The sequence below is a fragment of the Mobula hypostoma genome, chromosome 29, assembly GCF_963921235.1.
Source record: "Mobula hypostoma chromosome 29, sMobHyp1.1, whole genome shotgun sequence".
Lineage (NCBI taxonomy): Eukaryota > Metazoa > Chordata > Chondrichthyes > Myliobatiformes > Myliobatidae > Mobula > Mobula hypostoma.
The window spans coordinates 20,910,920-20,933,180 of NC_086125.1; the positions used below are offsets into that span (position 1 = coordinate 20,910,920).

General features: G+C 44.1%; 1 protein-coding gene across 1 annotated transcript in view; it reads right to left on the reverse strand.

Moving 5' to 3' along the window:
• The window catches only part of trip10a (thyroid hormone receptor interactor 10a), a 195,983-nt gene that overhangs the window by 57,030 nt on the left and 116,692 nt on the right, over nucleotides 1-22,261 (reverse strand). Inside the window, exons 2-7 of the mRNA XM_063036010.1 lie at nucleotides 21,382-21,497; nucleotides 16,075-16,131; nucleotides 13,146-13,293; nucleotides 8,038-8,100; nucleotides 3,834-3,938; nucleotides 1,204-1,332 (exon numbers count right to left, since the gene is read on the reverse strand). Of these exons, the coding sequence (XP_062892080.1) occupies nucleotides 1,204-1,332; nucleotides 3,834-3,938; nucleotides 8,038-8,100; nucleotides 13,146-13,293; nucleotides 16,075-16,131; nucleotides 21,382-21,497 (618 nt within the window). The remainder of the gene's footprint in view (nucleotides 1-1,203; nucleotides 1,333-3,833; nucleotides 3,939-8,037; nucleotides 8,101-13,145; nucleotides 13,294-16,074; nucleotides 16,132-21,381; nucleotides 21,498-22,261) is intronic.

A 22,261-nucleotide genomic window follows, 5' to 3' on the forward strand; every position in this document is an offset into this window, starting at 1 on the left:
GGCATGATTTGAGGGTGATTGGAGGAATGTATGGGGGGTGTCCGAAGTAATTTTTACTTTTTTGGGGGTTCTTTACACAGAGTGATGGGTGTGTGGAATGCCCTGCCAGGGGTGATGATAGAGATAGATACATTAGGGACTTTAAAAAAACTCTTAGACACATGGATGATATAAAAATAACCATAACCATATAACAATTACAGCATGGAAACAGGCCATCTCGGTCCTTCTAGTCTGTGCTGAACTCTTACTCTCACCTAGTCCCACCGACCTGCACTCAGCCCATAACCCTCCATTCCTTTCCTGGCCATATAGCTGTCCAATTTAACCTTAAATGACAACATCAAACCTGCCTCAACCACTTCTGATGGAGGGCTATGTAGGAGGGAGGGGTTAGATTGATTTTAGGGTAGGCTGGAAGGGCATCTACTGTGCTGTAATGTAGCCTAGAGAAGCTGCAGAAAAGAAACACGAGGATGCTATTGAATTGGAGGACTTGATCTGTCAGGAGAGTCTGGATGGGCACAGATAGGGTAGATAGCTAGAGACTGTTTCCCATGGTAGGCATGTCGAAAGTTAGAGGGTGTAGGCTTAAGGTGAGAGGGAAGAGGTTTAAGGAAGTGGGGGGGGGGTGTCTGAGGAGTACATTTTTTTTTACACAAAGAGTAGCTGGTACTTGGAATGAGCTGCCAGATGATATGAAGGAGATGGCAAGAACAGTAACAACATTTAAAAGGCATTTGGACAGGTACTTGAATGAACGGGGCATAGAGGGATATGGAATTAAAGCAGGCAAGTCAGATTAGCATAGATAGGCACGGCCACAAGCTTTCTTCACTCCCTTACTTGTCCACAAGACCCTCAAGTTTTGCCTCAGCTCTGTTTACTGAATGCTTTGCAGACCAATCCGATCTGAATTCTCAGCTGGAAACCAATTTTGCAGATTTCACAACAGACCAGGAAGATCTAACATAGGATTTAATGCATTCACTTCCCTATCTGGTCTACTTACAAATCCAGTGAATCCAGGATCACCATCCACTGCATTGTAACCTAGCACCCAACCACACTTCAAATACCAAAACCTACATTCCAAACATATCTCGTTCAAGTGTCCTTCCCTTACTAACGTCAATCTGACAGTTACCCATTGCTCAGTTTGCCCACCCCCCAACACCCAAAACTCGAATTTGTCAAACTTACATTGAAAACATTGGGCATTTCCACGAAGTAAAACTGGTTTTGGTCCTTGTTGTATTTCTGCAGCTGAGCAGCATACTCGTTTTTGCTCTCTTCTGCCATGTGGTTCCGCAGGTTCGCTTGCTGTTTTGCCTGAAGAGAGACCAAGGGACATTGTTTGTGCTTTGGTGATGAGGGAACCCCATTCCATCATTCTGTCAGAATTCCAGGTACCTCTTGCTACGTATGCACAGAGTACAGCGGCAGGATTAAACGCTATTGTTAGTCATGGTACCTGCTGGGCATCTTGCAGTGTGGGAGCTACAAGCTGGGCTACGAAACCTGCGCACTTGAAAGCCCATACGAAAAGAGAGAGCGCTCCACGCATAGGACGCCCAATCGATTCACCACGCAATCAATCACGTGCGCCCTTGCCACATTCTTGCAACTGATTAGATAACATTTCATCTCTCTTCACTGCTAAAGTTACAACCAACAACTTTCAGACTCGTAATTAAAGAGGCAGTACTGCTTCCTGTGGGTATCTAGTTGGCTACATGGTTTGTACTATTTTAGCCTATTACATGCCCTAGTGTGGCATTTCCAAGAGTTGATTACATTAGATTAGATTATGAGGACACGCAGACCTCTTTTATTATCATTTAGTAATGCATGCATTAAGAAATGATACAATATTCCTCCAGGTGTGATATCACAAAACACAGGACAGACCAAGACTGAAAAACTGACAAAAAACAGATAATTATAACATATAGTTACAACAGTGCAACAATACCATAACTTGATGAAGAACAGGCCATGGGCAAGGTAAAAAAAAAAGTTCAAAGTCTCTCGAAAGTCCCACATCTCACGCAGATGGGAGAAGGAAGAAAACTCTCCCTGCCACAGTCCGAAAACTTCGAGCCTCCGACCAGCCCTCCGACACCAAGCACCATCTCTGCCGAGCGCTTCGACCCCAGCCCCGGCCGCCAGCAGCAGGCAAAGCCGAGGATTTTGGGGCTTTCCCTCCGGAGATTCTCGATCGCACAGTTGATATGTGTAATGTTATAGGACAGGATGAAAATTGACTTGGTTCTTTTGACAGAGAGGGGCAGGAAGTTAAGTTAACGGGGGTGGGGGGGGTGGCACAGTGGTATAATGGTTAGTGTGTCAGCTGCAAGGTCAGGGACAGTCTGTACACGTCCTCCCTGTGACCGTGTAGGTTTCCTCCAGGTGCTCTGGTTTCCACCCACATTCCGAAGGCGTACGTGTTGTGGGCATGCTCTGTTAGCACCGGAAGCATCCTGACACATGCAGGCTGCCCCAAGCACATCCCCAACACAAGTGACACATTTCGCTGTATGTGAAATGTGACAAAATAGAGCTAACCCTTAGAAAGCTATTCTGAAACGATTAAAGAGGAGCTGATAAAAATCTCGGTAGTAATTGGGCCTGGATCTTGCCAGATGAAAGGACAGAGGAGACAAAAACATTCATCTCATTTAGAGCCATCTGCGCCGACAATGGTATTGGTTTATTATCGTCACAGGTACCGAAATAGAGTGAAAAGCTTATCTTACATAGTGTTCATACAGATAAAACCATAACACTACGTATTGACAACGACAGAGAAAGTGCAGTGCCGGTAAACAAAAATGAACAAGTTCATAATGAGTAGAGTGTGAGGTTAACTATTTAGGGAGCTACTTAGAATCAGAATCAGTTTTATTCTCACTGGACATCACTCTTGATTTTTTTTTTGTTTTGTGGAAGCAATACAGTGCAGGCACAACACATAAGTTACAATAAAATTAAAAAAAAGTCTTATGACAGTGGGATAGAAGCAGTCCTTCAGCCTGGTGGCATGTCCTTTCAGGTTGCTTGTACCTTCTGCACAATGGGAAGGGGGAGAAGAGGGAATATCTTGCTGGGGTCTTTGACTATGTTTGCTGCCTTACCAAGTCAGTGAGAAGTACAGTCAGAGTCCATAGTGGGGAGGCTGGTTCCGTCATTCATTGAGCTCTGTCAATATGAGTCATTGACAAAAATTGGGAAGAGTCAACACGGACATGCCAAATTTCTTTGGCATATCAGAGAGGAGATTTGGAAGTGGTACAGCTTTCAGCTCTGCCACCCAGCTGCCATGCTGTCTGTGAGGACACCCCAGAGTCAAGGTCATTGTGAATTGCCCCTAGTGTGTAGGTGACTGGTGGAATTGATAAGAATGAAGAGCAAATAATAAACTGAGATTAGTGTATGAACCGTGTTGGATCGATTACCAGCACGCGGCAAGAGTGCATTTGGCCGACTGATTGGACGCAGGGCTCTCCTTTTTGCACGGGCTTTTGGGTGTGCACGTTCTCATTTCGGTGGGCTTGGTCCGTCACTCCCAAATGTAACTTGTCCAGTGTGTACCGTGTCTAGCACGACTCAGTAAAAATATGTAAACCCTCCTGCTCCATTATCATTCTTGCCCTGCGCATGCGTAGCGGTATAAAGGGAGGATTGACGATTGTACAGAAGGGCCCATTTCAGTAAAACCCACAGGGGGAGAGATCACGAACAGTGAGAGTAACGTAAAGGGCTTTAGCATCCATCAGTCAGCCTGAAGCAACCTAATGGCTCACTCTGATTGGATTTAGCTTCTTCTTTACCTTTTCCACGTCAGCTTTAGTTGTGTTGATGTCATTGTCGACCTTCTCTGCATTCTGCTGTGCCTTCTCTGCCTCCTTGCAATCTCGCTCAAACCTCCTCTTGGCCTGTGGGGGAAAAAACAGAACATCAGACCACAGTTTACAATGACCTCTTTGAACAGCTCGGCTTTGCTAAACACAGAGCCAAGCAAGTTGTGCTTCGAGCTGACCACACGTCCTCTGCCTCCAATGGAACTGACACTACTTCAGCTCATTCCAGTCTTCACCCAGAAGAGCCGTGAGGATGGAGAGAGAGTGCACAGCACCCAATGCCAGGGCAGTAGCTCAGCCACTGGCTCTGACCAGACCCAATTCTAACCCTGAGCACCATCTGTGTGGAGTTTCCACGCTCTCCCTCTGACTATGTGGGTTTACTCCGGGTACTCTGGAATTTAGAAGGCTGAGAGGGGATCTTATTGAAACATATAAGATTATTAAGGGATTGGACACGCTGGAGGCAGGAAGCATGTTCCCGCTGATGGGGAAGTCCAGAACCAGAGGCCACAGTTTAAGAATAAGGGGTAGGCCATTTAGAATGGAGTTGAGGAAAAACTTTTTCACCCAGAGAGTGGTGGATATATGGAATACTCTGCCGCAGAAGGCTGTGGAGGCCAAATCTCTGGATGCTTTCAAGAAAGAGATGGATAGAGCTCTTAAAGATAGCGGAATCAAGGATTATCGGGATAAGGCAGGAACTGGATACTGATTGTGGATGATCAGCCATGATCACAGTAAATGGCGGTGCTGGCTCAAAGGGCCGAATGGCCTACTCCTGCATCTATTGTCTATTGTATGTGGGTGATGACAGGTTAATTGCCCTCTGTAAATTGACCCTAGTGCGTACTGGAGTGATAGTAGTCCTAAACAGGAATATTTGATGGAAACCAAATTGAAGGGAATACTTTTTCTTCAGAGCTGCATGCAAAGAGTTCCCACTTTCCTACGCCATCTTAGAAAGGATCTGGGTGAATGTCGGGAGTTATTGTGGGCAGGCGATGGTCAGCGTGGACTCATTAGGCTCAAAGGGTCCATTTCCTTCCTGTAACTGGAAGAACTCAACAGGTCAAGTATTTCTGAATGTAGGGGAAGGGAACCAAGCAGCCAAGGAACTGTACTGTAGGCAGGTAAATGTGCGCAAGGACTAGAACACAGATCGCTTCCTACACTATACAGGCCATTTCACTCCCCACTGCACAAAATGGAACACATCAGCTAACGTAAGTCTCCCAGTGCAGTTGTGCGCAAACGTTGCACTGTCGAAGGTGCTTTGATTGATGTGAAACGGAGGTCTCATCAGTGCACTAGGTTGTGTGTAAAAGGTCCTATACCATTTTACAAGCAGCAGGGAAGGTGAGGGTGGGGGGCAGGGTCTCCTCCAGTTCCACCTCCAGGGAGATCACAAACAAGAGAAAACCCGCAGATGCTGGAAATCCAGAGCAACACACACAAAATGCTGGAGGAACTCAGCAGGCCAGGCAGCATCAATGGAAAAGAGTACAGTCAACATATCAGGCTGAGGCCCTTCGGCAGGACTGGAGGAAAAAAAAATGAGGTAAGTCAATCTTGACTGGCGATGCTGGCTGTACCGCTGCCTAGACTGGAAGCACCAAAACCCAAGAATGGAGAAGTCTGCAAGAAACGATGAATACAGCCCTATCCATCACAGGAAAAACCCTCCCAACCATTGAGCACGTCCACAAGGAACACTGCCACAAGAAAGCAGCATCCATCATCAAGGACTCCCACCATCCAGGCCATGCTCTCTTCTTGCTGCTGCCATCAGGAAGAAGGTACAGAGGCCTTAGATCCCACACCACCAGGTTCAGAAGCAGTTATTACCTTTCATCCACTAGGTTCCAGAACCAGCGTGGATAATTTTACCGAACTGATTCCACAGCTTATGGACTCACTTTCAAGGACTCCAACCTCACACTCTCAATAATTTATTTATTATTATTATTATTATGTATTTTTGTGTATTTGCACAGTTTTTGTCTTCTTATTCACATTGGTTGTTTCTCATTCTTTGCGTCCAGTTTTTCATTAATTCTATCGTATTTCTTTGTTCTGCTGTGAATGCCTGCACGAAAATGAACCTCAGGGTAGTACACGATGACATAAATGTACTTTGAGAATAAATTTACTTTGAACTTTGAAATGCTGCCTGACCTGTGAGGCCATAAGACACAGGAGCAGGATTTGTCTATTCAGTCCATTGAGCCCGCTACGCCATTCGGTCGTGCCTGATATATCTTCCCTCTCAATCCCACTCACCTGCCTTCTCCCTGTAACCTCTGACACCTTTGCTAATCAAGAAACAAGCAACCTCTACTTTAAATATACCTGCCAGGTATTTCCAGCATTTTCTACTGTATTTCCATTTTCCTGCACCTGCACTGCCATTATCTTCAGTGCCCGGCCTACACTTACACACCGAATGATAAAAGAGTGACTACAACTTCACTGCCTGCAACAGGACGTGCCATTGGAGCAAGAGGTGCAGTGTGAATGCAGTTCCCTCCTTCCTGATCGGAACAGTGCACTGAGCCAGCAAGCTCTGTTCCAGTGCACCACCTCTTGTACTTCACCAGTCCAAGAAAAAGGCCCATATCCCTACCAAACTTTTCTCAGCCTCAGGACAGCCCAAAGCACAACAGCAAAAATGAAGCAAAGTGCAGTCACTGTGGTAACACAGGAACCATGGCACCCGACATGCCCAGCAAGCTACTCGATGATCTGCTTCTGTGCTGGTATGTGAGCAACAGGGAGAACTTCCTCCTCTGCACATCCTGCACACCTCCCTCGCTCTTACCTTGGATGTTATCTTGAGCTACTTACATCCACCCAAGGTCAGATGTGACCTCTTTCTATCTTCTGATGTGAAAGCTTGTATAATTTCCAAGCTGTGTATCACTTCAGCAGCACCACACAGGTAGTGCCAGTCTAAAACAGTTGCTCTTTTATCCACCAAAAATATATTAAGTCATTATATATACACTAAATACCAGCAGGCACAGTCATTCTCTCCATTCACTGCACTAAGCAATGCAAGGCACCCCTTACAATATCTCAACACCAGTAGTATTTTATCCTTAAGCAGTTAAATGTTTTAGACTGTTACACACTGAGCCCAGTCGTATAATGTCTATTACTGGCAGGACTCTAGGACGTTGTCTTTCCCCATAGCATCCTGGTGATGATTGGTATTAAACTGAGGCTTCATTAGTTCCATATGCTGGGCGTAACACATCACCCTACACCATTTACGAACAGCGGTCTCCTCCAGCTCCCCCTCCAGGGAAATCAACTCTGCTTCACTCTTGCTACACGTGTTGCCTGAACTATCAGACTACAAGACATAGGAGCAGAACCAAGCTATTCAGCCTGTCAGGTCTGGTCCACAGTTTGTTTATGCCCGAGTTATCTTCCCTTTCAATCCCATTCTCCTGTCTTCTCCCTGTAACCTTTGACACCCTTACTAATCAAGAACCCACGCTTTAAATAAACCCGCTGGATAATTCCAGCATTTCTTGTTGTATTTCCAATTTCCCTCATCTGCATACCAAGCTCCAGCACATCTCCCCCACCCCCCCTCTCCCCAACCCCCGTACATACTCACGCACTTTGCAACTTGCCAGCCGGCAGCACGGACATCTCCTTGAACAAGTTTTGGCCAGACCCAAGTGCAGCTTTAACCAAGCTGGCAATGATAATTCTGGAGTTGGGTTTGAGCCCTCAGCATTCTGGACAAGGCCAGGCATATACCTACGGCTAATAATTCTTTGAAGTGATCAGATAACCTGGATGAAGCCGCATTTCAAAGACATAGCCTCACAGTTAGGATCTGACCACACTCCTTGAACTAAAACAAGTCTGTAGTTACCACACATCTGCTGAGGGAGAAATACTTTGGAGACTTTTCTTAACAGTATAAACAAGGGACTTATCAAGAGTATTCCATAGTAAATGTGACCAGTTTTACTCTTGATTGCTTCGATGTACATGTGACAAATAAAGCTGATGTAAGAATGTAGTAAAGCTAATCTTAAAGCCTCATCCTACTGTGTGTTTCAGGACTTATCTATTTTTATTTCAGGTTTTCTGTACCAGCAGTTCTTTTGAAAAAAGGAAATGAGTTTCTTCGCGGTTACTCTGGTAAACTTACGTTATCCAGCTGTTTGAAGCTGACTTCCAGGTTCTGCTGGGCTTTTCTTCCTTCAAGAAGATGCTAGAACAGAGAGAAAACAACAAGCCTAAAGGTATGGCCAAGAATTCACAGCACGTTTGGTCTAAAACACCCTCTATACAAGAGGAAAACTTGATAAGCCCAGACCAGGAGGCGCACATTTAATGATTAAACCTCAGACTGTTCTATTAACATTATTTTAATTCCATTCCATTGTAAAAGGTTAAAGCAACTGGATGAATCAACATGGCTGTGCCGTTGTTCCCCAACTGTGAGAGAGCTGACAACGAGTTCTGTCCATTGAGTTCACTCCCTGCAAATCGCCTCCTTCCACGTTCAAAGTCACATATTACTGTCAGGTCAGCAGAAAAGGTCAATGGCTACAGTCTGCCAACACCGCAGGACTCGTACGCGTCCAGAACGAAAAAAAGAGGACGGGGGGGGGGGGGGGAATCACTACCCATCCTGCAAGCTGCTTTTGCCAAAAGCTCCCCCCGGAAAGTGCTAGAGGGCTATTAAAAGAACAACTTCATGCCATCTTAAAAGTTTCTTCCTGCTGACAGTCAATCTGATCAACCTTCTAGTTTCTGAACCACCACTATCATATTTTGAAAATCTCACACTTCTAAACCTAAAGGGGAGGAGTCAGATTTCTTTATTCTATACAGCGTTGTTGTCATATGATAAGGAGTCCACCATTGACAGGCTAGAGGCATGGAGACCGGATGTTCAAGAGGACATACAAGAAACTGAGTGGGAAATGGCATGTTTAAGAACCCAAAAACAATCAAATAATACAAGAATGAAGCTATTACAACACAAATGGTTAATGAGAACTTATATTACTCCGGTCAAACTGAACCGTTGGTCCCCTGACATCCCGGACACTTGTGTTAAATGTTCAGAAGAAAACGGTACTGTTTCACTGTGTATGGGACTGTCCAAAATTTTAAAAATACTGGAAAACAGTTGTTCAGACTATATCTGAGATTGTTGGAGTAAAGGTGCCTCACCAAGCAAAAGTGAGGTATATATCCAAAAAACTTTACTGTTAGTTCAAAACAGTCAACTTTAATTAACTTTGGACTCCTGCAGGCCAGGAGGATGATAGCTTTATCTTGGAGAAAAATGGATATACCTTCAATACATGTATGGGTGAAGGAGATGGCATCTTGTATTGTATTGGGGAGACTGACTTACATAATTAGAGGAAGGGCAGGAGAATTTGAAAATGTGTGGAAACCTTTACTGGAGTTTCTTGGACATCAAGGCGCACAGTCATTTTGAAATAGCTGTGTATTGTTGAGTGCTTTTACGGTTTTTTTTCTGATGTGTTTTTATTTTTTTTCTTTGTTAAGTATGTGAAATACGTGTAACCATTCTAGTTAGCCTTCCTACACCTCCCCTATATCTATTACACCCCCTTCTCCCCGTCACTGCACTGTAAACACTTTAAACTACCTTTTATAACGCTGTTTAATTGTAAATACATGCTGGGATTTATGTATTCATGCACAGTTTTTCCATATCCATACGTTAATCTCTAACTTTATTTTCTATATAATTCTTCGTAATTGTTGAACGTTGCTCTTTGTTGCATGTCTCACCCTGACCAATACACCACACCAAATTCCTAATACGTGTAGTATATGTAAGAGGCTTCTCCCATTATGATAACTGCTGAGACAGCGGTTCTCTATAGCAGCTTGTTTGGGTTATAATTACTGATAACGAGAATTGTATTCATTTGCTAACCAATTGGGAGGGATGTTGTTCTTTCTTGTGTGTCCGTAAGCTATTGTTTCCGCGGGCTTTGTGCAGGAGGCGTGATGGGGACAGAGAGAGGAGATGCGATGCTGTAACCTGGGAGAGGATCGGACCCAAGAGGGAGCCCGAGGCCCAGGGCTTTTCTGGAGGAGAACCGAAGAGGAAGGATGTGCTGGATGCTCTCTGGTCGACCACCGTGGTTGGTCCCAGACGGTGGGTCGAGGAGGTCGGAGGGGATCGAATGGTGGAAAAAAGACTCCATTAATTGAGCTCCAACGGTTGTGCACGAAGTGGTTGAACTTTGATAAGTTTGGCGCCTTTTACTTTCCTTTATATTGTATCTCTATTAATTACATAGTTCCAGTAAGATCTATAAAGTGTAATCATTTAATCGCATGTGGTGTATTGTCTGTTATTTGGTGGGGTGGGGTACATCACACAGCATCCACACAAACTTCGTTACCCAGTTTGGCGGGGCTGAAGGCTGCTCCCCCCTAGACGAAAGTAAGCTGAGTGAGCCCGAGGCTTACCAGCAGGCTACATATATATGGCTAATAAATTTCATTTTTAATCCTTGAAACTACTACAGGTTGAGTACCCCTTCTCCGAAATCTCAAAATCTGAAAACTTCCGAAATCTGACATTTTTTTTGAGTGTTAACATGACGTTACAAATGGAAAATGCCCCACTGTGTTGTGAAGTTCCCAGGTGATGCGCAGGTCCCTGCACACTACAAACAGTTCTGAGAAGTGACCTCACGTATATAACGAACAGAAGTTAATGAAAAATAGAAAAACAATAGATTGCGATTGTGTATTGTTGTTCCTTTTCGTGCCTCGTGTCAAATTGGGCGGCATTTTTTGCCATTTGCTGGGCATTTATCTGTTTTGTACGAGGCAGAGCTGTTAGCTCAACATTCAACCCAGCACGGATGGAAAAGCGTGTGGGGGCCAGTCAGATTTGAACCCAACACCATTCGCCTCGAAGTCCAGTGCCGATACACCACTGTCTGGCTTCGATCATGTATTGAAAGAGTGGATTCATTAGCGTCAGAATGAACAAATCTCGCTTATTGGTATGCTGATCACAGAGATCTATCCTGATGAATTGCAAAATGAAGGGAGCTGTGAATATTCAGCAGGACTGTTGCAGAAATTTAAGAAAAGGCATGGTATCAAATTTTTTAAGTTTTTTTTATTGACAAAGCATCTGCTGATCACAAAGCAGCAGAAAAATTCATTCCTGAGTTTGCCAAGATCATCGCTCATGAAAACCTAACACTGAACACTACGTCAATACGTTTGTGTAAGATAACAACTGCTTACCAGTAGCACAGAAATTCGAGAGTTGGAATGGTGATTCCAGTCTACCTCATTTTATATTTCAAGATCTGAAATACGAAACACCTCCAGCCCGAAGCATTTCGGATAAGGGGTACCCAACCTGTACTAAACACACAATGGATTGTCTCTGATCCTTAAGCCAATCTTTATCCCTGGTTCCATGGTTCACCATTACTACTCAGTTTGCAACAGAGTTCGCTCAAAGGCTTTCAGTTGCAGAGACCTTCAGGGGAATTCACTCCCTAAACCTCCGTTACACGCCTCCCCCTTCACAATACCCCTCCAAACCTGCCACTTTGATCAAGCTACTGGTCACATTCCCTTTCATCTCAAGAAATTAAAAACAGAAAAATGCTGAAACATTAGTCAGGCACCATGTAACATTAAGGGAAGCAGTGTTGCTGTTTCAGGCCAGAGACCTTTTGTCAGAACCATTCTGAGGAATGATCTTCCTCATAAATTGTTAACTGTTTCTCTCTCCAGAGACGCTGCCTGACCTGCTGAACGTTTCCAGCATTTTCTATTTTTATTTCAGGCTTCTAGTATCTGCAGTTACTTTTTATTTTCTTCTTTTTTAAATTTTTTATTTTTATTTGGATAAGGAATTCACAAGTATCATGAACTTTTTTTTACATGTATAACTTTTTCCATTTTTGTTATATATGTATAAAACTATAGTTATTTATACATTTCTAAGTACACAATAAGATGATATAAAAAGAAATTAGACACTTTAAATAGATAATTATGTGCAGTTGAAATTCTACTCTATTAGGCTAAGTAATGATATTAGTTGTTAAGAAAAATTGTAATAATAGTGGATTAATAATAATTTCCATATATCTCTTCTGGACCACTTCTTTCTGGTCCAAAATGTTGTATGTAAGCCTATGTAACTACCATTGTAGGTGTTTATATCTTAACTTGTTCCATGTTTGCTCCTACCCCCAAGCATAATTATCCAATCCCTATGTACTTATTTACTTAATTTTATCATTTTTTATCCCTTTCCCAAATCTTTTCCTTTACTTGTGTTAATTCTCCATTTTCCAAAAAAAAACAAAAACAGTAAACATTTAGACCAGGGGTGCTTACGTTAGCAATATTACTGTGTTGATGAGAAGAGCAGTATAAATCATTAGGAGAGTCATCTAAAGTCTGCTCGCTTTCGGGTTATATATTCAATCCATTTATTCCAAATTTGATAAAATTTTTCCTTTTGAATTCTCAGGGAGCAAGTCATCTTTTCACTTCTTATTTTCATCTACCATCTCTAATGTGGCTCATTGTCTTTCATATGTGGCTAATATGAGGACACATTATTTTAAGGTGATTGGAGGAAAGTATGGGATGGAGGGAATGTCAAGGACAAGTTTTTGAGAATGGTGGGTACATGGAACGCACTACCAGGATTGGTAGTAGAGGCAGATACATTAAGGACATTTAAGAGACTTTTAGATTAGACACATGGATGATAGAAAAATGTAGGAGGGAAGGGTTAAATTGATTTTGAATAGGTTAAAAGGACAGCACTTCGACCGCTGCCTGTAAGAAATTTGTACATTCTCTCTATAATTGCTTGAGTTTCCACCAGGTGCTCTGGTTTCCTCCCAAAAGTCCAAAGACTCACCATTTGGTAGGTTAATTGGTCATTGTAAATTGTCCCACGATTAGGCTAGGATTGAATTGGAGGATTGCTGGGTGGCGTAGCTCGAAGGGCTTATTCTATGCTAAATAAATAAATAAACAGTGTGGCCATAGGGCCTGTATTGTGTGGTGGTGTTACATGTTCCACATACACATGCTGACCCTGGTGGAGTTGGCCCTGTAAAATTCCAAATATGAAACCAGGATTACTATTATTCGGCAAAGGTCTATGGTGTACTAGGGATGTGTAACCCATTGGGAAGATGGCATGGATACTTGGAGGGAGGGTAGGAAAAGGGAGTGGATGAACAAGATCACACTGCACCGTACCGTCTTGCGTTCCTGCTTATTTTCGTGTAAGTACTTCATCAGTTCAGCAAAGATGTACTGCATCAAATTCTCTGCAATAACCTCCCGCTGCCCTGCGTAGTCGTTCAGCTCATTGAGAATGTTAATGAAGGTCTCATACTGGGAAAATCTGCAAGGAGATAAAAGGCATTACAACCAGTCAGATTAGACAACCTGAGCAGGAGGAGAAATTTCAGTCACCCATGCAGAATTTACTTATTCCAAGAATTCTACACAGAGATTTCAATTCTAACCCCTTCCTTTCCAGTCCTGATGAAGGGTCTTGGCACAAAACACCTGCTCTTTATTCCTCTCCATAGATACTGCCTGGTCCGCTGAGTTCCTCCAGCATTGTGTGTGTGTTACGCTGAATTTCCACCATCTGCAGAATCTCTTGCGTTTTCAATTCTACACCCTGGGTTTTAGTTATGAAGAAAGACTACAGGGGCTGCATCTGTTTTCCCCTGGAGCAAAGGAGGTAAGAGGACACATGACTGAAGCAGATAAAATTATCCGAGCTCATGGACAGGGTAAACCAGAAGGCCTTCCTCCATTTTTAAGGTAGATACAACTAGATTTCATGAAACATACCGAATATTGAAATGCCTAGAAAGAGTGTATGTGGACAGGATGTTCTCTATAGAGTGGGAGTCTAGGACCAGAGGACACAGCCTCAGAATACAAGAACGTTACTTTAGAACAGAGACAAGGAGGGGTTTCTTTAGCCAGAGGGTGTTGAATCTGTGGAATTCACTGCCACAGACAGCTGTGGAGGTCAAGTCATTGGTTATATTTAAAGCAGAAGTTGATAGTAAGGGTGTTAAAGGTTATGAGGAGAAGGCAGAAGAATGAGACTGAGGGGACAAATAAATCAGCCACGATTCAGTGGTAGAGCAGACTCGATAGACTGAGTTCTGCTCCTGTGTCTTATGGATGCCGTAGAATTATTGTAAAGGGCAACAATCACTCAATCAAGGGAGACGGGGGGGGGCAGATAATGGACCATCAATGGACTTAGAGGGGAAAAAAATCCGCCCAATTAAGTCCACAGAAGTACTTGGGGAAGGCACATGGTGGGAACACGTACACTTCAAATCACTAGACTGCTATTCATCAGATTTACTCAACCACTTCACAGTCCCGAAGGTCAGGGGAGATAAGTGGCTACATTGTCATCAACCAGGGTTTGTTCTGATTGCCACTGATGATCACTGCTTTGAGGGCTAGATGGCAAAGCACAACTACAGAATGAAAGACCTGGCTCCGGGCCCAGAAGTGACATCATGGAGATATTGTGATTATCAGGTACTTCCTGAAAAACCAGTTCGTGCATGAGCTAACCTAACACCCTCACTTTTGTACATACCTCTGCAGATATCTATGGACTTACACTTGCAGACATACACACAAACATCCATGCACATGTACACTGGGACACGCACCCTTGCATGCGTGCATACATACGAGAATCAACATACACATAAGCATAAATGCACATGCATTGAATGCAGTCCTGGTGAAGGCTCTCAGCTCGAAATGTCAACCCATGATTTCTTTCCGCAGATGCCGCCTGATCTGCTGACTTCCTTCAGCAGTGGGGTGTGTAGCTCTAGATTTTCAACGTCTGCATAATCTCTTCAGTTTATGCATTTAATGTTCATGTGCTCTACGCAGACAAAACCACGTACATACTTGTTTACACACATTCACAAATCGTGTATATACTTGTTAACACACATTCACAAATTATGTATATACTTGTTTACACATACATACACAAAATATGCAAACGCACAAAAAAAACTAAGTTTGCATACACAAGCAACAAAAGATTGGTGATGCTGGAGCGTGGAGCAACAGGCAAAGTGCTGGAGGTGATCAGCAGGTCAGACAGCATCTGCAGGGGAAAAGGGACAGACCTCTCTCCTCCCCATCGGCCTCTTTCTTTCCTGCCCCACCCCACCCTCTCCACACGCTGGTTCCCCTCCCCTCCCCATCCTTTATTCTGTGCTCCGCCTTGCTCTCCTATCAGGTTTTATCACCTTCAGCCTTTTGCCAATGAGACTGTGATGAACGCAGGTACCTGAGATCCTTGGTGGGTCCAAACTGGGAGGCCTGAAAACAGAGCTGGAAACCGTGTGGAACAGGCTGGCGAAGGAGACAAGTTCCCAAGAAAGATGCTCATCACCCATCCACCTAACACTGCCCAGTTCTTAAATCACTGCCACTTTCCTCAACTGGTTACCACACCCTCCCCCCACTCGAGTCTACTCATCACCTGCCAACTCTTGCTCCACTCCATTATACCGGCCATCTCCTCTTCTTTCCAGTCCCGATGAAGAGTCTCAACCAAAAATGTTGACTGTACTTCCCTGCATAGATGCTGCCTGATCCTCTGAGTTCCTCTAATGCTATATGCGCTGGTAATGTATATATTTACACATACACACGCATGTGCACACACTCACTCAAACCTCCTAATGGGAACTTTGGATGTGACTGGGAGGAAAACTTAAGGAAATGAAAGAGCTGTCAGCACAGGGGTGGCACGGTGACATAGCGGTCAGCACTGCCAGCTCAGAATTTGATTTCCGCCATTAAGAAATTTTCAAGTTCTTCCTGTGACCCAATGGTAGGAACCCTAACCTTCCCACATTCCAAAAATATATTGTTAGGGTTGGTGAGCTGTGGGTGTGTTACGTTGGCACCAGAACTGTGACGACACACGTGGGCTGCACAGCACAATCATCACTGATTTGATTTGACACATAACAATGTATTTCGCTGTATGTGATGATGTACAGTACATGTGAGACATCAAATACCCCACCTCCCATGGTGGGGGTCGGGGGGACTACTCGCCATCCAATGAGCCCAGCTCTGGAGATTTCACAAACTGACTCTAACTTACTTCAGCTCGGGTTCTTCTTTCATAGCTCGTTTGGGGCTGTACTTCTTCACCAAGGTCCTGAGAAAAGAAAGCAAAATAGTCAGCCGTCCCACCCCCAGAAGGTGAACCCATCTCCACCATGGGAAGAAACTCAAATCTGAGCCAGGTTTTTAAATCAATACTTTACCATTTGTGCCCTGACTCCTGATAGCTCACAATAGCAATTCAAAAGGTTATATTTCCATAGTCACTGAGCATAAAAACAGGAACTTTGGTCCATGTAGTCCAACCTGGCCTCCTACCTGGTCCTACCCATTGTCCCATCTAAATATTGAATCCGCATCTACCACTCCTGCTGGTAGCTCGTTCCATATTCGCACTACCCTCTAAGATAGTGGTCGCCAACCAGTCAATCTTTTGAGACTTTCCCAGTAGATCCCGAAAAAAAAATACACAAATACATTATGCCTGATAAACCTTTTGATGCAAAAGCAGATTTTACCCCTAGAGCACATATGTGAGTCATATGTAATAACTTCTACTTTGAAAAAGGACCACTCGACAACTTCATGTCCAAAGGAACAACTTCATCTGGAATGGCAAAGCCAATGCGGCGGAGGGGCTTATACACACATGCACAGAAAAGACCGGAAGTAAAACCCTGCAACCCCGGAAACAACCTCTGTTTACAAACAGCTTTCCGTAGCGGGAGTATTGCTATATTACCATTATTCTAATTGGTATTAACTTATCTTTATAATGCTCACATTACAACACCTTTAATTCTAAGTTTCATTATTTAATTTTATTTCAACATGAAAAATAAATGAATAAAAATTGACTGTTGTACTCAGTGTGATGACTGGGGCTGGATACTTTCCGCTAGTTCCCTGAAATTTGGCTCATAACTACAGACAGCCAGTCTGTGAGGTGTCTGACAGTAAGACAGCTCCTGTACTTGAGATTTAATAATTTTCATCTGTGAATGTGCAATTTCACACATAAGTTGACCCGAAGTAGGCAATGACTTCTAGTGCACATGTGGTGAGGTGAGGAAACTTCTCCCTGCTGACAAGCCCCCAAAAGTCACCGTCCCTTGATCTTGCTTTAAGCTCGATGTCATTTTGCAAATCAATTATTTCCATTTCAAAATCACTTGGCTCACCAAATACTTGCTGGAATTTGGCTGCTATCTGTTCTATATCGATCGGCAGAAATGGGTTTGAAATAAATGCAGCAATCTTTCTCTTGACGTTTAACTCCCCAAAATGCCGATCTAACCCTATTGGCAGTTTGTCTAGGTAAGTACAGTACTGCTCAGGGCGAAAAGCATTTTTTTTTTCCTTGATGGCCTACAACAGTTTCTCCAAGTTGGGAAAGTGTGTCAGCCTCCCGTTCTTTAAATTTGAAATCCAAACACCAAGCTTGGCCTTAAACGCATTTACCATCTATCATGTGGGGCAGGTGTCGATCTTTCCCCATGAGCTCATTGTTAAGTGCATTTAATTTAGCCATTACATCTGTCAGGAACCCTAAATCCAGTAGCCACGCATCATCTGACAGTTCCTCACGCTCCTCGTTTCTTTATCTCAGGCAGCAAGTCAACAAACCATTGCAGCACAGCGCCCTCGCAAACCTCCTGACAGACTGAATATTCGAATGAGCAGTTCCCTTTGTTCGACAGAATGTTGAATCTGCCACATTTTTCAGGTGTTTTGTATTGGTAAACTGTTACTGAGACACTAAGTTTCAGGGGTATGCAAGCTAATGACACCACTGTTTTTTGTTTCCCAGTTCTTTTACATTTGGGGAATGTTGGAATTTAAAGGGGGAGAAGTGTTGTAATGTGAGCATTATAGAGATAAGTTAATACCAATTAGGATAATAGTAATACAGCAATACTCCCGCTACAGAAAGCTGTTTGTAAATAGAGGTTGTTTCCGGGGTTGCGGGGTTTTACTTCCGGTCTTTTCTGCGCATGTGTGTATAAGCCCCTCCAGCGCATTGGTTTTGCCGTCCCAGATAAAGTTGTTCCTTTGGACATGAAGTTGTCAAGTGGTCCTTTTTCAAAGTCGAAGTTACTTAAAAAGGTATAAAGTATTGTAATATCCTTAAAGAAAGACTGCTATGGCCTGTTTGATATGCTAGTTACAGTGTTTTCTTGGTTAAATTAATTTGCAAGTTTGACAAAAGTATTTTATGTAATTCAAATACAATTAGCCCAAATAAAAGGCCTCAAGTTGGAAGTAAAATCTGAGCTGTTTTTTTCTCTAAATGATTTAGTAGGTTGATCTTGCCTTTCAATAAGGCCGAGGTAGGGGATATTGGGCTTAAAAAGGTTGGCGACCACTACTCTAAGAAGTTCCCCTTAAATATTTCACCTTTCACCCTGAACATATGACCTCTAGTTGAAGTCTCACTCAACCTAAGGGAAAAAGCCTACCTGCAGTCACCCTCTATGAGCCACTCATAATTTTGCATACCTTTGCAAGATCTCCCCTAATTCTCCTGCGCTCCAGGTGTCTGTGTGACTGGGAAGGACTGAGAAAGAGAGACATCACATACATCCTTGAGAAAAAGAGAGAGATGGAAAGAGACCAGAACAGTGAGGCAGCCGAGTGTTTGGAACTTGCCACATGGAGAGAGACTCCGTATGGTCAGGACCAGGGCAGAGTATTACACTACAGGGGTTGGGGGGTAGGGAGTGGGGAGTGGGGTTAGAGTACAGGAACAAGCAGGAGAGCAGGGTTTAGTCCAAAATTAGATCAGCCATGATGTAATTGAACCATTGCACTTTGAGGGGCTGAGTGGAGTACTGCCACCTCTCATTTTTCCATTGGTGCTATTTTGTGTATGTGTGGGCACGCGCTCTCTCTTTTTTCATTCCATCAACATTTTTCTGGGCCTTAAACCAAATCTATGACATTCATGGTTTGTCTGGGCATTGGCACATATCCAGGCGCTCAGTAATTTCTAAACTCACTGCTCAAGGTAACCAGGCCTGGTCTGGGATGGGATGAAGGAAGTTTGGCAAAAGTTGTGAATTTTCGATTTCTATCAACGTCGGTCTTCTTTACTGTCCATGGTTTTGAAAAGGGAACCATGACGCAGACGGGGAAGTCAGTTCCTTCAATTTCAGCCTGGTTCCCTATGTACTTCTGACAAACAGGATGCAGATGCTTCTGGCATGCTCAATGACTATGACCATCCTTAGATGTTCAATTAACTGAACGGTTGGATGGTTGGACCAGTCCAGGGGACTCTAATGGGAGCAGGAGGTACATGTGCACTAAGGAAAAGTTTCTTGGGGACACAAGGGACTACAGATGCTGGAATCTGGAACCACAAACAATCTGCTGGAGAAACTCAGCACACCAAGCAGCATTGTTGGTAGGAGACAGAGAGGGGAAAGAATTCAATGGCAAGTCTGTAAGAATATAGTTAAAGAGCTGGCGAGCAGCTCGCCGAACTGCAGAAGAGGAGAGGAGAACTCTTCCAAAGCCGGCATGCCTGAACGTAGGGATTCGACCCAAAACACTGGCAGTTCCTCCAACAGAAGCGCACAAAGTTCTGCAGATGATGGAAATCTGGCGATCAGCCCGGGACGGACGGAAGCAACTGGAGCTCAGGATGGGGAAGCTGGTGGCGTTGGAGAGGAATAAAGAGCCGGCGTTTCGGGCTGAGACCCTTCAGCAATTCCTAAAGCATGTTGTGTTACTGTATCCCATACTATTCCCCACCCCTGTTCAAGTTTGCAGTAAGAAATGGGAACTGGATCAGACAATTTGGCCCCTCAAGCCTGCTGTACCACTCAATAAGACCTGCTCATTTTCTTACTCCACCTTCAGACCCCTGATTCCTCGGGTAAGGAGAAATATATCCATCTTGCTGTGGACTACCTTCAATGACTGAGCCTCAATATCCCTCTGGGACTGAGAATTCCAAAGATTTACCACCTGTTGATTGCTGCACATGTCACACACAGGCAACCCCTGGGTCATGACGTGGACTTACAGGGACCTTCAACTGGATGACATCCAGAGTGGATCCAGGCTATGGTGGGGGTGGGGGGGGAGCCCAGTGATGGCTACTAACAACACATTGGGTTGGGGATCAAAACCAGTCACATTCTTGGGGCCAGAGTCCTACACCTCCCACCTGCCGTTTCCCCCCACCGCCCATCCTGAGCTCCAATTGCTCCCATCCAGCCTAGACAAACTTCTGATCCAAAACTATACAGAATTCCGATATTGACGAGCCCACTGCCTTCCTGGGAAAAGCTGACCATTTACTTTTCACTGACATCTCTGCACAACATCCAACCTCCTCAGTTTTAAGTCAAGCCCTTAACTTCCCTGCCCTTGAAGAGTTCCCGGAACTGCTTGAGCCCTCCTAAGTGTGCAAATTAACTCAGAATATCACCAAATCCACTTCCTCCTTCACGCTTCAGACACCGGCTGAGTCATCATGTCAATACGAAGCAGGATCTAAAAGCTTTCTGGAAATTCAGGGAATCCGGCAAAGTGGGGACAGCGCAGGGCACTGATGTGGGGACGATGGGGGGCACGAACGTAGGCGCGGCATGGGGCACAGGTGTTCGGGCAACACAGGAGAAAGGAGGAGACAGGTCAGCGTTATCTGCATGAACAATGAGGGGGAGGAGCAGGTCTGAATTGCCAGACGGCCTGAACTACCTGCTCAGAGTACCCACGCAATGTGTCATTAATCTCTATGCCGGCAGTGCAACCTCACCACTCACAACAGTCACTGATGCTAGAAACAATTTACAAATAGATATCCTCGTCCATTCGTCTTGCCAGTGAACACTTTCAGCCATCACTCTCGAGCTGGGTGTGCCAGCCTGGGGGGGTCCACGGACCCATTGCTTACTGGTGTTTGTCCATGGCATTAAAAAAGGTGGGGAACCCCTTCTCCGGAGAGACAAGCAAGCTGACAACTCACAAAGATCGCCTAAGAATAATCACAAAACTCAAGTTATTTGGGGATGATGAGAGGAGTTTTGGTTGTGCAAGACATTCATTTTGAACACCCTTGCTTATTTCTTAAAGAAACACTGTAGAAGAGAGAGAACAACTTGCATTTCCATCAGGTAATAAGGACGGAGGTGTTGAGAAACCAGTAGCGTGGGAGATCTTCAGCTGGGCCAGAAACCTGTGCCTCTCTGGTCTCTGAAGGTGGACTTCAAAGTCAAAGTTGAGTTTATTGTCACATGCACAGTATATGTAAGCACAGGTGCAAGTAAAAATCAACTTGCAGCTTCACACAGCGTCAGAAGCACAACACTCAATCAGGGGACTTCCAACTCACCTCAGCTGCTTGGCGTAACTCTGTTCGATTTCACTGCGATCCTTCACAAACTTCACATACTTCTCCACCAGTTCGATCCCCCACTGGGTCTGTCGTTCTATGATCTCAAACTGGTCCTGGACAAAAGAAAAGCAGATGGTCAGGATAGTGGAGACAGGTCAGAAAAATAAAGTGGAAAACGCGCAAAGCCAGCCATCATGACTTCTCAATGAGAAGTAGCAGCAAATGACCGATGCACATATCCAATGACAGATGACCTCAAGCCTCCATATCTGGATCTTGCACAGGCAATACTTTTCACTATACTCCAAGATTAGTCTCACCAATGCCTTATGAATCCTCAGCCCTGAGAGAATCAGTATCTCCCCAACCCCACCCCTACATCCAAACAGGGACACCGTAGAAGAGCTTGGAAAATCAGGATAATGGGCAAAGAAGTGGCATATGGAACACTTAAGTAGGGAAGTGTAGGGTCATGCACTTTAATAGAAAGAATAGAGGCATAGATTGTCTTCAAAACAAAAAGCTAATTCAGTAATCAGAAGTGCAAAGCCACTTGGGAGTACTCATGCAGGATCCCTAAAGGTTAGAACTTGCAGGTTGAGTCTGTAGTAAGGGAGGCAAATGCAATGTTAGCACTCATTTCAAGCGGACTAGAATATAAAAGCAAGGATGAAATGCTGAGGCTTTATAAGGTATCTGAGATACTATATTTGGAATATGAGCAATTTTGAGCCTCGTATCTAAGAAAGGATGTGCTGGTATTAGAGAGGATCCAGAAGAGGTCTACAAGAATGATCCTGAGAAAGAAAAGGTTATCATATGAGGAGTGTTTGATGGCTCTGGGCTCACTGGAGCCAAGAAGAATGAGGAGGGATCT